The sequence below is a fragment of the Kogia breviceps genome, chromosome 10 (genome assembly GCF_026419965.1).
Source record: "Kogia breviceps isolate mKogBre1 chromosome 10, mKogBre1 haplotype 1, whole genome shotgun sequence".
NCBI classification, from domain to species: domain Eukaryota; kingdom Metazoa; phylum Chordata; class Mammalia; order Artiodactyla; family Physeteridae; genus Kogia; species Kogia breviceps.
In genome coordinates, this window is record NC_081319.1 from 75,861,970 (window position 1) to 75,879,042 (window position 17,073).

Consider the following 17,073-nt stretch of genomic DNA (forward strand, 5'->3'; position numbering starts at 1 on the left):
GGTTAAAAGATAAAAGTTCTGTTAGTATAGCTCTGAAATTGAGCTTTTAATTTTTAAACCTCATCAAGGCTTGGTATAGGATTTTTCTGTTTGATAGCTATAATAAATCTCACTGAAAGAACTTTATTAGGAGACCCAGAAAGTTGGCTGCAAAATGTGAACCATAGGGGCTTCCCTGGTGGTGCAGTGGTTGGGAGTCCGCCTGCCGATGCAGGAGACACGGGTTCGTGCCCCGGTCCGGGAGGATCCCACATGTCGCGGAGCGGCTGGGCCCGTGAGCCATGGCCGCAGGCCCTGCGCGTCCGGAGCCTGTGCTCCGCAATGGGAGAGGCCACAACAGTGAGATGCCCGCGTAACGCAAAAAAAAAAAAAAAAAAAAAAATGTGAACCATAGAGTGACTACTGTGATCTGGAAATTTCTAATTAATTAATCTCTACTAAGATAGCATTAACTGCTGGGGAAACCACATTACGTGTGCACATTTGCGTGTTCATGCTCACATGCACAAGAGCTATGTGCTCTTTTGGTGAGTGGGGAGAAGAGGGAACTGCACAAATAAAATCCTGTTTACCCAATATAATTACTTTTTTTTTTTAGATTTATTACTACCACAATGTGAAATGCAGGCGTGAAATGTTTGACAAGGATATAGTAATGCTTCAGGTAAAAAGCATTAAATTTAAAAGTTGTGGGGAGTTTTTCTTCTTGTTATTTCCACAGGACCCAATCATTTATGATCACTCTCAAATCTATAACTGCAGCCTAGCCCTTATCTACTAAGCTCCAAACTCATATGGCTAACAGCTGATAGAACATTTCCATCTAGTTTCCTGGACACATCTCACAGTTAACATATTCAAAATAACTCCTCTTGTGTCCTCCGTACCCTCTTCCTATCTTTGAGGTTTCCCTACCTTCGTGAATTATTCAACAATCTGTAGTTATTAGAGTCAGAAACCTGAAAACCACCCTTTCTTTACTGTCATCTGATTAAAGACCCATATCCCTCAAACTGATATTCAAGGCCTTCAGTACTTAGCTATGTTTAAAATTCCCTGAATTTGTCATACTCTCCCTTAAGTCTTAAAATCTGCACATTTATTTTTTTGCTCCCTAGATTGACCACCCCACCCACTTCCTTTTCTGTTTACCACGTATAATGTTTTCCTGCGTGTCTTCGTGTTTAGAGTCACTTTCTCCAGGAAGCCTTCCCTGACACACTGAAATGTGGCTTTGTGTCCCTTTTGGGAGGGCCCATAGCATGATGCTTATCCCCACCATAGCATTCATAAGTCTGGATTGTGGTTGCCTATTTACTTTTCATCCCCTACAATAAACGGTGGCAACTCTATCTTGTTCCTTTTTATGTCCATTTTACATAGCACAGTGCTTGTCACAAAGTAGTGTTTCCGTATTATTGCTGAATGGATTTAGAAATTATAGAAAAAGTTACAAAATGTAAGTTTCAAAAAAAAAAAATTATTGGTTCAAAATAAATTAAAATTCAAGTTGATTGAGAAACTATACAGGAATTACAGGAGAATTAAAACTAATATTTAAACACTGTCATTTCACTTAGTATAGCATTTATCACTAAAAATTAGTTTGAGTTCTTGATAAGAGTTTAATATGATACATATTTTTTTTAATGCTAGAAGTTTTATTACCTTACCACATTTCTGTCCCTGACACAAATCTTTGAACTGAATTTATAGGGAATATGATATGTGGGTTTAGGGAGTGTTTTGTTTTGATTTGTTTTACCAGCATAGATCCGTGTCCACACTTGTAGCTACCACAAGTAGAGATTGGGGCTAAATGGGTTTTCATCTTTTATTGGAATTGATGAACGAGTAAGCTGCTTTCTCTTGTGCAAGCCAAAATATCTCTCACTAGTTGTTTCGTAGCCCTTTTGACCTTCCTCTTTTCCTTTATCTCAAACATTTTTTAAAAAGACAGGTGTCTCCATGATGGATCCAAATCATTTCCTGATGATAATGCTTAGCCGCTTTGAACTTCATCAGATTTTCAGTACTCCAGACTATGGAAAAAAAATTAGTTCTGAGACTACTCATAAGGTAAGAGAATGCTTTATGAGACCACAACACACTGTTAGAGAAGCATCTTTCATTCTTTTTGGTTATTTTGATCATCTGAGGTAATACAGTATTCTTATTCTTATCTATGAACTTTCTCTCCCACTACCCCCGATTGTTACAGGATTTAGTTCAGCAGAACAACACTCTAATAGAAGAAATGCTATACCTCATTATAATGCTTGTTGGTAAGTTTGGATCTTTTGGAACATTTATGTATTATATTGACTTTTGTGGTAGCAAATAGTTTAGAATCTGAACTGTTTCCTCTATTTGAGCAGTTACTCAGTTTTAGGGGAAGGAGATGAGAGTGTCTATTACTGTCTCCTCTCTGGTTACTGTAATGATGAGAGAAGCAGCACTGTGGTCCTTTGGAATGAGAGAGGACAACTGCTAAAGCAGGATAAACTGGAAGACTGTGTTGGGAATAAAACAGGGGACAGGAGAATTTAGCAAACAAGAATAGGATATTTAGGAGCCATTTACAGTTACTTTATATCTTAGCTATGTTTTTCTCCATGGTTTTGTGGTACAAAAGTGTCCTCTTGAATTCAAATATGAAAATTCCAAGTTAATAGAGACCTGTGGCTAATAGACACAGATTTTTTTTTCTTATTACCTAAATTTTCAGTCCTGCTGCTTCCATCTTTCCTATTCTTTTATCCTTTACTTTCTCCCACCTCCTGTACTATTTCAGTCTCTCTATAGTCCATAGAGCAGAGAATCCTGGCTACTGTCAGGAGGTAATACCAATAAAGAAGGTCTCAGAAGGTGATATCTTATTTGCCACTAGATAAAAGGACAAAGGAAGGCTCTCCCTCCTACCTAGGCTGCTAGTACAGCTACTGCTGTACCAATTCTTGACTACTTCTAATCCTTTCCCACCTTCTGATCCCATTCTTTCAAAACAGCAACCAGAGTTCTCTCTCCATTGCTGAAGACTACACTCACCCGTTGTGTCAGAGACTCAGAAAGATGGTTAGGAGCTGCTCTCACCCTACCTTGTTGCCAGACCAGTCATTGCTTTCCGATTGCACAGAAAGAAAAATATATTGTGTTGCATGAATTATAAATATATATCACTTATAAGTATTATGATTGTTAAGTGTGTGTATATTTACTTATTCACTGTTGACAGGAGAGAGATTTAGTCCTGGAGTTGGACAGGTAAATGCTACAGATGAGATTAAACGAGAGATTATCCATCAGTTGAGCATCAAACCTATGGCTCATAGTGAATTGGTAAAGTCTTTACCTGAAGATGTAAGTACCTACATTTTACAAAAAGAAAATTATGGAAATCCTTCCCTACCTACCAGTCTAGTATGTATAGATTTACTTCTCTGTACCTTTTCCATAATTGTAAAAACTACAGTTCTAAAACATGTATAACTCTAGTCAATCTTATTAGAAATAATTAGAAAAAGAGAATACTAGGGACTGGGAGTGGAAAGCAGCCTAGGAATAGAATCATTTACAATGAAGCCTTGAAAGAGATAAGGATGCTGAATAGAAGAAAACCTGTTCCAGGACTTCCCTGGTGGCACAGTGTTTAAGAATCCACCTGCCAATGCAGGGGACATGGGTTTGAGCCCTGGTCCAGGAAGATCCCACATGCTGTGGAGCAACTAAGCCCTGGCGCCACAACTACTGAGCCTGTGCTCTAGAGCCCGTGAGCCGCACCTACTGAGCCCACGCACCACAACTACTGAAGCCTGCGTGCCTAGAGCCTGTGCTCCACAACAAGAGAAGCCACGGCAATGAGAAGCCTGTGCACCACAACGAAGAGTAACCTCCACTCGCCGCAACTAGAGAAAGCCCGTGCACAGCAACAAAGACCCAACACAACCAAAAATAAAATTAAGTAATTAATTTTTTTAAAAAGAGAAAAAAACTTGTTCCTTAGAACGGAATTTATATATCCATTAAAGAGGAGTTTTTATAGGGTGTTTAGTACAAAGTTGCCATGGGAAGAGATAACGCTTTATAACCTAGAAATACCTACCCAGCTGTGTTGACTAAAGTTCGCTAGAGGTTTTTCCTTCTAAAGCACCCAAAGACTATGCTAAGCCATCTCTCTCATTTTAGTGAATGTAAATTAATATTCATATGGGCATTCATAGATTCAGTTGTAACTATTTTTCCTGCCAGGATCTTAAGTTCCTCTGCCACCTACTTTTCAGCCCTGGGGCTTTTCAGAAACCCAGATTACAGTTGTGAAAGGACTTTATTTTCATCGAGGTTTTTCAAAATGTTTTCCCGAATTTGAAACATAGATCAAAACTCTTAACCTTAATGTTCATTCTTCTGGGATTTAAACCTTTATTTGTTGCATTTGTAATACTTCTCTTAAACTTTGTATTATTTCAAACTTGAAAAACTTCAAACATCTATAGAAATAGAAAACATAGTATAGTGAACCATCACCAGCTTCAACAGATGACCAATCTTATTTTATTTATACCCCAGCCACTGATCTCTACACCCTCACTGGGTTATTTTGTAGAGAATACCAGGTTTATCATTTCATCTATAAGTAGAATTGTGTATATCTAAAACAGTGGTTCTCAACCAGGGATGATTTTGCCCCCCACCCCCCGCCGCCGGGGGGGCTGGCATTTGGCAATGTCACTACTCAGGGCAGGGTGTGTGATGCTACTGGCATCCATTCAGCAGAGGCCAGGATACTACTAAACATCCTACAATGCACAAGACAGATTCCCACAACAAAAAACTATCTCGTCCAAATGTCAGTAGTGCCAAGGTTGGTCCAAAAGATACGAGCTTTTAGAAAAACCTATGCATATCCCAATTATCACACCTAAAAAAAAATTAATGATTTGTTAATATCACTGAATATCTAGTCAGAATAAAAATTACATGTACTTTTTTTAATGGGTCTTTGTTAATGGGTTACTTTTGCCATTTCCATTTCTAGTTATGTATATATGTACTTTTTAAAGCAGGAAATGAGGAAACAATTACAGTTTCATTTAGACCATTGGAATAAGGAAGAAATAAAATTTAAAACAGTATTTTAAAAGTGTAACTGCCTTGTACAAAGTGATGGCATCTATATTTACCAAACATTTTTGACCAGAGACTATTTCACAGAATTCCTATGAACAGCTTGTCGTGAATGGGATATGATTTGGGAAATGACGTTTTAACAAAAATAGATGAGAAATTAGTGTAGCTATTTCACAAAATATTGCAAATATATAAATTTTAAATATAAAATTTAAACGTATGTGTACTTTGTGTTTTTATTTTATTCCTTTTGAAAGCTGTCACCTTGATTCCATATGGTAGTAACTTGTTTTTAATTTTATCAATCTGAATTGAATGTTAGCTTACCAACTCAATTTCTCCAACTGCCTATTAATCATTATGTTTACTATGGAATCCTCATTTGTAAAAATTGGGAAAATAGTATATCTGCTTTATACGATTGCTGTATGAAGCTTAATAAAATAAAAGCATAATGCTCAGAGTGCTAGCAGATACTATTATTAACATGAAACGCACTTAATTTGTTTCCTGTACCTTTAGGAGAACAAAGAAACTGGCATGGAGAGTGTAATTGAAGCAGTTGCCCATTTCAAGTGAGTTTATTTTCTGCTTTTTCACATTCAATTTTATTTTATACATTAATTTTTCTTAGAGTGTTTCCCTTGATGGAACTGAGAATAAAATTGTTGTTTTCAGAGAGTGACAACCACTTTCTTTTTTTTTTTTTTTTTTTTTTTTGTGGTACGCGGGCCTCTCACTGTTGTGGCCTCTCACATCGCGGAGCACAGGCTCTGGACGCGCAGGCTCAGCGGCCATGGCTCACGGGCCTAGCCGTTCCACGGCATGTGGGATCTTGTCAGACTGTGGCACGAACCCATGTTCCCTGCATCGGCAGGTGGACTCTCAACCACTACGCCACCAGGAAAGCCCGACATTTCACTTTTATGATCTAGCCCTGCACTTAGCAACTTGAAGTAGCTTTATGAGAATTTTCAGTTTTCAGGTGTTCCCTAGCTGATAGTTTCAGATAATTGAAACTAACCTGAGCAGGTGATCTGAGTAAATGCATTGTGCTTTCTTTGTTTCCATTTGAATGTACCACCTAAGTTATGGGATACCCTCTGAATAATGCTTTCTTCAGTGCCCAGTGTGTTGCCCAGTCAGGAAACTATCAATAGTCTATCCCCTTATGGTTGTTGAGTCAATTTCTTAACCCTGCTTTTTCTGTGCTCCTCATTCCAATGGCATTGTCTTTATTTTTGCTGATTTTAAAAACAATACATATTTTTAGGGAAAATATAGAAAAGATTCTCTAAACCCTAAAATTGCATCTGCTTTTTTTCGCTTGGTAGAACTTATCACAGACATCTTTACGTGTCAAAATATACAAGTTAACATCAATTTTAGTAGTGTGTTCAGTTGTTTGGAGATGTCATAATGTGTGTAACCTGTCCCCTGTTGTTAGACTTTAAATTGTTGTCACTACAGTGACCATCACATTCACTTGTACAGTTAGAATAAATTCAAGGTGGACATGTTAGATAAAGTGGACGCACATTAAGCTTTGGATGTAAATGATTAAATGAACCCACAGAAAGTAGTTCCAGCTTACATTCACCAACAGTATATGAGATTTAAGAATTTTTTTTTTTCCCCCAAAGGAAACCCGGATTAACAGGACGAGGCATGTATGAACTGAAACCAGAATGTGCCAAAGAGTTCAATTTGTATTTCTATCACTTTTCAAGGGCAGAGCAGTCCAAGGTAATTGAGAAAATTAAAAGTGTACTGAGAAAGGGTTGCTTGGAGTTTCTTTGTTTTTATTTTGTTTTTTCCTAAACAACTTTTACTGCTTTTCACAGATTGAAAAAGGACACATTTTTATTGTAGGAAATTTGGAAAATATGAAAAGGTATAAAGAAGAAAGTACAGATTACCTGTAATACCACCATGTAGCATTTGGGGTTTTCCCCTATTTTGTGTGTACATAAAAAAGATCTATATAATTATATACATACCCACACATATCTAATTGTATGTATTTTATTGGCTTTTGAAGACATCATCAACGTGTATTCTAATCAGTTAACCTATTTTACACTCATTTCAGAATTGCTAGTACTTAACATTATGCTTTTCCATGGTGACTTAAGGAATTTTCCCGATCATTCTTAGCAGGTTAAATTTTGCCTTTTAGCAGTCTACTCTTAAAAATAAGTTTTCAATAAATGGCAGTAAACGAAACAAACATGAAGCTTTTGTTTATTAGTTTTCTGGGGTTTTGTTTTTGCTTTTTTGAAGTATAGTTGATTTACAATGTTGTGTTAGTTTCTGGTGTACAGTACAGTGATTCAGTCATATATACATATTCTTTTTCAGATTCTTTTCCCTTATAGGTTATTATAGAATATTGAGTATAGTTCCCTGTGCTATACAGTAGATCCTTGTTGGTTATCTATTTTATATATAGCAGTGTGTATTAGTGTTTGATGCATGAAATAAAGCTCAAATCTGAATAAGTTTTTGGTTTTGGTTGGTGCATGTTTCCCCTGCATTTTAAATCAAGAAAGAATACATTTGGGGGGATTCTTTTAATGGCAGGGGGAAATTAACCTTGATACCAATTTCGGCGGGGGGGTTGCAAAACTAAGGATAGAAATCTTCTAAAATCAGAAGTTAGTATGGCAAAGATTAACATATATCAGTAGTTTGGGATATTAAATTGTTTCGTGTTACTAATTCCCTGTCCAAATTACATTCATTTTTATTAGGCAGAGGAAGCCCAACGGAAATTGAAAAGACAAAATAAGGAAGATACAGGTATTTTTAATCTTTCCCAAAATCTCGTGTCAGTCTCTTTTACTTGTTAAACATTGTTTTCTATTGACTATGATGATGATTCTTTTTTGTTTTTTGTTTTTTTGTTTTTTTTGATGATGATTCTTAATGAAGTGGTAGATTTAAATACAAGCTTTCTGAGTGAGCGTTGTTTTTTTTTTAATTTATTTATTTGGCTGATTTGGGTCTTAGTTGCGTCACATGGGATCTTCCTTGCAACATGTGGGATCTTTCATTGCAGCACGTGGACTCTTCATTGTGGCACACGGGCTTCTCTCTAGTTGTGGCACACAGGCTCCAGAGCGTGTGGGCTCAGTAGTTGTGGCGCACAGGCTCTCTAGTTATGGCGCCTGAGCTCTAGAGCACGTGGGCTCTAGAGCACGTGGGCTCAGTAGTTGCAGTGCACAGGCTTAGTTGCCCTGCAGCATGTGGGATCTTAGTTCCCCACCCAGGGATCGAACCCACGTCCTCTGCATTGGAAGGCAGATTCTTGACCACTGGACACCAGGAAAGCCCCATGAATGAACTTTCAAGGGCTAATAAATATGCTAATGTAGACATAGTCTGTACTGAGTCACGTTTGGGTTAATGGTTTTATCTCGGATCGTAAGGCATTTCTAGGGAAAGGAAAGGCCTTCTTTTGTACTACTGCTACTTACAGAGCTGTCTTTATGCATTTGACTGACCTGAGAAGGTAAAATATAGCTTTAAGATGTGTGTAAATGAATATTCTTTGAAGACTATCAAAAGTATGTAACAAAAGGATAGTTTTTTGTTCATCTGTTTTTTAAAGCATGTTCTACAAAAGTAGCCAATTATAACTTTATTTTCAGCACTTCCACCTCCAGTTTTGCCCCCATTCTGCCCTCTGTTTGCAAGTCTGGTTAACATTTTGCAGTCAGATGTCATGTTGTTAATCATGAGAACAGTATTGCAATGGACTGTAGAACATAATGGACATGTCTGGTCTGAGTCCATGCTGCAAAGGGTAAGTTTGAAGACATTTATTATTTATATTTTAGTGGTCTTGTAGTAAAAACCAAAATATAGAATACTCCTGTCAATATCTGTACACAGGAAAGTTAGGATAAAGTGTAGTGTTAACTTAATTGGAAATATAGTATTTTGTTACTGTTTGTGTCTGACCATAAAAATGAGAGCCTGGCAGATTTTTTTACACCACATGGTTGTGGTTACCTTGGTCTTGTTGGCAGATCTGCTCTCACTGTTTGGTCCTGATATGTCTTTGTTTATACAGTACTCTGATATTTGTATATGTTGTCTTTGCATTTGTTTTTCACTTAATTCTCTTTAAAAACCTGTGAGTTCATTAATACTTATGTTTTGCAGTTGAAGAAATTGAAAGTCAGAGACTTATGTTCCCATAACTAATTAGTGGCAAGTCTAGAACCTTGTTTGTATTTTACTTTATAGATTTAATGTAAGTCATTCGTAAATTATTATCTCATTAAATTCACGTAATACCCCTATGAGTATCGGTAGATAGTTTTTCCACTGTATAGATGAGGAAGGCAAGTTTCAGTGAGATAGACTTGTCCATGTTACCCAACTAGTAAGTAACATAATAATACTCAGTTAATACAATTAACCTACTCTGTGCCTTATTCTATGCTAGGCACTTTTATGTACCATATTTGTAACCCTCAAAACTCTAGAGGAAAGCTCTTTTATTTTATTTTTTTAAATTTTTTATTCTTGAAGATGATGAAGTTAGGCTTAGTGGGACTTGAAAGCAGTGAAGCCAGAATTCAGATGAAGGTGAGCCCTCCTCCAGAGCCTTCCTGCAAAGCTATTGTTCCTCCCATTGTCTCAGCAGGCTCAAGTATCTCATTGGCTAAGATATTTGTATATGTATACCCCCCTCCAGTTTACAAACATACACTTAAAATGTAAAAGCATTGAGTTGCAGTATACTGGAGACCATCAGTATTGTATGAGCAAAAGATGTATGGGAAATGATGGAGAAAAGAGGAATGAACATCATTGATCTTATATATACATTTGCTTTATGTCATTCAGGCTAACTTAGTTCTTCCAAGTCTGACAACCACAGTAGCCCTACGTGTAGGGAACGATACAGAGACACCACATGCATATCTTCTTCAAAAATTGGGGAGCAGGATAAAGAACAATAAAAGTGCAAATAGATTAGTGTAGTTATATTCTTAGAAGTCTAGGAAGGAATTTTTCATGAGGTATGCTGAACATCTTTATAAATGATGTGGCATTAGAGATAAAAGTGTGTCTCTTAGATGATTAAGATTTTTAGTCCTTAGAGAAATTGAACTAGGAGTATTATAGATTAGATCATTGCATGATAGATGCTTTCAGGTGTAATTATCTGGCCACTGATTCTTAGAATCAGTGATTTTTAAGACTGTAGTGTAGGGATAGAATAACTGAAAATTATATGGATTGCTGGTCACAGCTGTTAGTAATTTTAACTTACCCTAAGAATTTGCAGTTGAATTTTCTTCCTAGCTGAAATAGAAATTTTTGTTTCCTTGCTGAGAATTCTTTATTAGAAAATGAATTTGAGTTTGGATTTCCTGAAAATTGGTACTTTGAATTATTTTTTACTGCACTTATTATCTTTTTTCAATAGTGAATTTTTTTTATTTCTAATAAAAATATGTACTTGATTTTTGTTTCACTAAAAGTTACAAAACATATTGTATTTTAGGTGTTACATTTAATTGGAATGGCACTACAAGAAGAAAAACAGCATTTAGAGAATGTCATGGAGGAGCATGTAGTAACATTTACCTTCACTCAGAAGATATCGAGTATGTATACACTTTTTACTAAACTAACTCAACATGTCTGTGATTTTTAAATGTAGTATAACCTCTTTTATTTGATCATATAAGATTTAAGTAGGTTATATTGAATCCAAATTTCTGAGGCTGTCTATTCACCTGTGTATTATATCAGATCCTGTGTACTATATCAGAGCCTGATACATTCTTATAAAAATACTTAGGGCCTACCCATACTTTAAAAACATAAATTTGAATTCATAAACAGGAAAAAGTAATGAGGAGACCTTAGTTTGAAATCAGTATAGCACATAAATTTAAACTCTAGTATATACTTTTAAAAACACAGAATTTGCTATTAGGATTTCACTTTTAAATTGTTGCTATTATCTTATAAAAGGTAATGAAGGGCTTCCCTGGTGGCGCAGTGGTTGAGAGTCCGCCTGCCGATGCAGGGGACATGGGTTCATGCCCTGGTCCGGGAGGATCCCACATGCCGCGGAGTGGCTGGGCTCGTGAGCCATGGCTGCTGAGCCTGTGCTCCGTGACGGGAGAGGCCACAGCGGTGAGAGGTCTGCATACCGCAAAAAAAAGAAAAAAAAAAAAAAAGGAAAAAAAGTAATGAAAATAAGAAAATTAGCTATAGAGGATTACATTTTATATAAAGTAATGTGACATTTTTTGAGAAGACCAAAGAAATATTTTTTCTAGCTTTTTAATATTAATATTTCAAACATACAGAAAAGTTGGAAGAGTTGTACAATAAACATCTATATACCTGCCACCTAGATTCAGAAATTAGTGTTTTGCTATATTTGCTTTATGTTTGAACACTTTTTTGAACCATTTGGTTTTTTGTTTATTTATCTTTTGGCTGTGCTGCACAGCATGCAGGATCTTAGTTCCCCAACCAGGGATCGAACCTGGGCCCCCTGCATTGGAAGCACAGAGTCCTAATCAGTGGACTGCCAGGGAATTCCCTGAACCATTTGTTTCAGATGTCATTTCATCTCTAAATAAAAACATTTCCTTTATTAATTTTCAGAATAAGCAGTTGTTCTAATAGTTACCTGAAGTAGTGGCAACTGTGAATCTTTTTTGTTTGCTTACTTTTTTTGTGGTTCTTTTGTTTTTTAATATTACTCATGGGTTTTTTTTCAGTGTTTCATAGTCAGTTATAATCAATACTCCTTTTGATGCTCAAACTGTGCCACTTCTGGGCAGTGGGAGTCTGTTCCATTGGCTCTGTGTCCTTTTGACCCAACCCCATTAGTATTTGAGCACCACCTTGCTTTCTGGCATAAAAGGTGTCTGAGGGTCATCTTGTACTTTCCCTGCTCCAGACCTGCAATCAGTGATTTTCTGAGATGCTTAAATGAATTTGTGGTGGTATAATAGGAGTTTCTGAATTCCTTGATTGCAAGGGAGTATTTCTGTAACTTTGTTTAGTATTGTGTTCTCTGCCATTTCTTCCTAAAAGATAGTGACTGTGAGAATACTAGGTTCCACTGGGGGATGAGGAGGAATAGTCCTGGTTGCGGCTAAATCTCTATTTTTCCCTTTTTGCCCACATCCAGGTAAGTGGGAGGAAGAAGGGGAGCTGTGTTTCCCCACTGAATACTATATTCTTGGGTGCCAGCCTTTCCCAGCTCTTTTCTCTGCCAGTGTTTCTTTCTGTCGATTAACATTAACATTGTATCTGTTGTACCTTCTTTATCTGCATTTTTTTTACTTTGGGATAACCACACAGAAAACTCCCTAATTTCATTTGATCTCAGGTTCTCTTTTGCTTCTTTCTTTCTTTTTCTTTCAATAATCATCATTTTCTCTGGACAGTCCTCCTGTTTCTCTTTAAACATTTTATATAATTGAAACAAACTATTGGGACTTCTGTGGTGGCACAGTGGTTAAGAATCCGCCTGCCAGTGCAGGGGACACGGGTGTAAGCCCTGGGCCAGGAAGATCCCACGTGCCGTGGAGCAGCTAAGCCCGCGAGCCACAACTACTGAGCCCGCGTCCCACAACTACTGAAGCCTGAATGTCTAGAGCCTGTGTTCCGCAACAAGAGAAGCCACCGCAATGAGAAGCCAGAGCACTGCAACGAAGAGTAGCCCCTGCTCGCCGCAACTAGAGAAAGCCTGTGTACAGCAACAAAGACCCAGTGCAACCATAAATAAGTAAATAAATACATGCATACATGCAAACAAACAAAAGACAAACTATTTAGAGTCAGATCCCTAATCCACAACCACCGAATTTCAGCTCTGGAAGAATATTAAAGATCACATAGTTCAGGGAATTCCCTGGTGGTCCAGTTGTTAGGACTCGGTGCTTTCACTACTGAGGAACTACGTTCAGTCCCTGGTCAGGGAACTAAGATCCCACAAGCCATGTGTCATGGCCAAAAAAATAACAACTAAATTAAATTACATTTTTTTAAAAAGATCACATAGTTCAGTCTCTTACCCTCTTAGGAAGGAGTAATATTTTGCCAGAAATGTTTCTTAAATCAAGAAAATTAATAATTGGATATTTCCAACTATAGAACTAAATCAGCTAATATTGGAGTAAATGTACTCCTGAGAGTAATGGACTTTTGTATCTTTTTCTCAAAATAAAAAAGTAATCCATAGAGGAAAAAATTTGTTTTATTTTGAATCTAGCTTTTCATTAAAGAAAAGGTCAAAACAGATACATGTTATATACACATGGATTCCTATAATCCTAATTCATTTTCTTAGACTTGTAAAATCTCAGGTGGACCTTTCAGCTGGGTTTTTATTTAATTTTGCTAGAGGCTATGTTAAAATAATCATTTGGTATAAGATGTCAGTTGTGAATGATTAAAGCATTCTAGTTAACAACTTGTTTGTAAAATACAAATATGTCACATTTTGAGAGGTATTGAAAATTTCTAAGTAGAGCTGTAATGAAATGATGGGCAAATGTTATAAGCAACTTAATTTATCTTCTTGTGCTTAGTAATAAGCACTATGAAGCCTTAGCTGTTGTTCATGTGCCCTTTTTTTTCTTCCGCCTCAGAACCTGGTGAAGCACCAAACAACTCTCCTAGCATACTAGCTATGCTGGAAACACTACAAAATGCTCCCTACCTAGAAGTCCACAAAGATATGATTAGGTGGATATTAAAGGTAAAATTTCCTGCATCACTGTGCTTTTTGTGAGAAATATTAAATGTTTATCTTTAAATTTTTATAATGTTTCATAGCTTCAGAATAATGATATTTTTTTTCATAGACTTTTAATGCTATTAAGAAGATAAGGGAGAGTTCATCCACCAGTTCTGTGGCAGAGACAGAAGGAACCATAATGGAAGAGGTACAAGATGTAAAGTGTGGTAATACTGAGAAATTGTGGCAAGTTCACTATAAACAATTAAATTTATCTGCAGTAAGTTGATAGTTGGTATTATTCACAAACATGTAAATTCCAAGAAGTGTGCCACTATTTGTTTATATTTTTGTAGCTGTCTTTTTGGACTGCCTTTTTTTTTCTTTTAACATGTTAGGTTGATTAAGAAATCTTTTCTCTTTGTTTAGATAAGTGAGATTATAGAATAGTTTTTAATTAGTATTTACAATAAAGATGTTTCTGCTTTGGGGGGGAAAATATGCATTTAGCCTCTAATGGTCTAATTAAATGAAGCGTAATTTCAGAGTTCGAGAGACAAAGACAAAGCTGAGAGAAAGAGAAAAGCCGAGATTGCCAGACTGCGCAGAGAAAAGATCATGGCCCAGATGTCTGAGATGCAGCGGCACTTTATTGATGAGAACAAAGAACTCTTTCAGCAGACATTAGAACTGGATGCCTCTATATCTGCTGTTCTTGATAATAGGTAAAAATTAATCACAATTTTTGAAACTCTTGACCATGGTTCTCAACTGAGGAAGATGTTCAGGTTTTTTTCTTTATAAGTACACTTAATCATAGAATAACTTAGAAGAGTTGATAGATAAATTTTGTGGCCTCGTAGTTAGAGGACTTAATCTTAGAAATCTGAGTTTATTAGCATATGATTATGAGCATATCTCTTGACTATAGATAAGAGAATTCATATGTATGCTTAAAATGTAAGTTATACAGAAGACCCTTGAGATTCATAAAAGAATGAATACACTGGGCTCAGTTAACTTAGTGTCTGGCTTATGTGTTGCATATTGGATTGCTATGAGGATTGAAGGAGATGGTTTTGATACATATGAAAGACTTGGGTCTCTCAAATAAAGTCATCAAAACTGTATGTTTTAGGGACTTCTCTGGTGGTCCAGTGGCTAAGACTCTGCACTCCCAATACAGGGGGCTTGGGTTCAATCCCTGGTCAGGGAACTAGATCCCACATTCTGCAACTAAGACTTCACATGCCGCAACTAAAGATCCCGCACGCCTCAACAAAGATGAAAGATCCCACGTGCCGCAACTAAGACCCGGCACAGCCAAATAACTAAATAAATATTTTTTTAAAAAAACAAAAAACTGCGTGTTTTAAATACGTTTCTGCTTATCTAGAATCTACTGTTTTATGATTCTATAGAAACTTCTTGGGCTCATTAATTATACTTCTAACCTTTTTATTGCAGCCCTATGGTTTCAGATACGACTTTTACAGCATTGGGCCCAGCACAAACTCAGGTCCCTGAACAGAGACAATTTGTTACCTGTATATTGTGTCAAGAAGAGCAAGAGGTCAAGGTTGAAAGCAGGGCAATGGTCCTGGCAGCATTTGTTCAGAGATCAACTGTATTGTCAAAAAACAGAAGTAAATTCATTCAGGATCCAGGTAAGTCATAGCTATATCCTCATCGTCCCTATTAATAATGACTGCCACATAGTATGGTAGGTGATATACAGAGATTTTATTAACCTAATAATAACTGTAGGCTTAGTGGTATCTTGAGCAGGTAACTTAGACTGGAATTCCTCACTTGACAGATGTGGAAACACTCCAGAAGGTTAAGTATATGCCTGAATTATGCAGCTGATAAATAGCAGGAATTCAAAAGAAAGCTGTTCTTTGTTTCATTAGTACTTTGGTGCTTAACAGTCTTTCCCATTCTTCACATTTGTAAAGTCCAATAATTAGTTGACACTGAAATAACAATAACTTTTATCTCAATAATTATTTTATCTCATAGATAGATCCAGGGTGGAATCCCTTCAGAACAGTGGTGTGAGTCACCCCTGTGAGAAGCTGTCCTTGAGCCAGATTCTCATTTAGATTATTGAGATAGAGATTACCATGCAGTGCAGTACGTTATTCAAGAGAATCTTGGGATCAACATGTATGGAATGGAGGGGAAGGAAGCAGGTTTGGGCAAAGGGAGAAGTTGAGCTATGATGCAGTCCCCAAAAGACCTTAGCCAACCCCATGGGAGCTCTGGAGCTGGATGGCCCTTCAGAGGTGTCCCAAGTTGGGGCAAGGGGGCTGGGTCTTTATACCTTGACATTGATCAGTGACTGGTTGTGGCGTACCTCTGGAAAGAGGTATGACCTTGATCAAAGTAGTGTGACCCTGAGCAAAGTCCCTTAAAGAGGGATAACAGTTGAGTACCCTCTTCTAACAGCTGAGAGAGTAAGTCATTCATTCCTGCAGGGGCTTCTGGGCTGCACCTTATTGTGTCCACCGCAGATACTTTTATGTTTCTACTCTTACATTTGTTTATGTGTGCATATGCCTCAGTGATACCAGTAAACTTCTTGAGAGTAGGAACTGTGTTTTAATTTCCAAAGTACTTATTTAGCCAGTGCTTTTCACATTGTATGATTGGAAGGAGGTTTGAGAGACCACTGGTAAGTTTGCCTTTTCTCTATAGTGAAAGTCTTCACAGTGTGGCTCTCAAGCACCCTAGTTAAGATACATTGGTCAGCTTCACCTTAAGAAATGATCATTTGTACTAGGCGATTTACAAATTTCATTCCAGGCTGAAGATAAATACCAATTGTATTTAGTACTTGGCTATAAGTGGATTTTTTTAATGCTTTCACAATTTATATCATAAAAGATTTTCTTTATGCTGTGAAATTTGCACTGTTCTATTATATAAAGCAAATTGAAACTTGAGTAATTTAATGTTAGGGAATTTCTAAGATTATACTAATTTATGTAGAGAATTCCAAGAATTCCCAAAGAAGCCAGCTACCCACTTTGTGTTTGTTTTCATTTTTCATCTCCTTTAAATATAAAAAATTAGTAGCAGAGCAGAAGACTGTCTGAATTGCCCGTTTTTCCCTACTCTGGTCTGGGCTGCTGTCCCAGAAATTTTGCTGCAGCTTTGACTCTGGTATAGTAATTATGGCTAGTCTTTGCATGATTGTCTTTAGGCAGATT

General features: G+C 36.9%; 1 protein-coding gene across 10 annotated transcripts in view; it reads left to right on the forward strand.

The window, feature by feature from the left end:
• UBR2 (ubiquitin protein ligase E3 component n-recognin 2) overlaps window positions 1–17,073 on the forward strand; it is a 114,786-nt gene that overhangs the window by 64,726 nt on the left and 32,987 nt on the right. For all 10 annotated transcript variants that reach the window (XR_010835098.1, XR_010835099.1, XR_010835100.1 and 7 more), the window contains exons 18-30: window positions 599–664; window positions 1,957–2,079; window positions 2,222–2,285; window positions 3,236–3,360; window positions 5,650–5,702; window positions 6,771–6,873; window positions 7,881–7,929; window positions 8,781–8,935; window positions 10,652–10,754; window positions 13,770–13,879; window positions 13,986–14,066; window positions 14,405–14,583; window positions 15,326–15,525. Coding sequence is in view for 7 of the 10 variants with exons in the window: in XM_067006224.1 (XP_066862325.1) it covers window positions 599–664; window positions 1,957–2,079; window positions 2,222–2,285; window positions 3,236–3,360; window positions 5,650–5,702; window positions 6,771–6,873; window positions 7,881–7,929; window positions 8,781–8,935; window positions 10,652–10,754; window positions 13,770–13,879; window positions 13,986–14,066; window positions 14,405–14,583; window positions 15,326–15,525 (1,411 nt within the window). In the remaining 3 variants the exon portion in view is untranslated. The remainder of the gene's footprint in view (window positions 1–598; window positions 665–1,956; window positions 2,080–2,221; window positions 2,286–3,235; window positions 3,361–5,649; window positions 5,703–6,770; window positions 6,874–7,880; window positions 7,930–8,780; window positions 8,936–10,651; window positions 10,755–13,769; window positions 13,880–13,985; window positions 14,067–14,404; window positions 14,584–15,325; window positions 15,526–17,073) is intronic.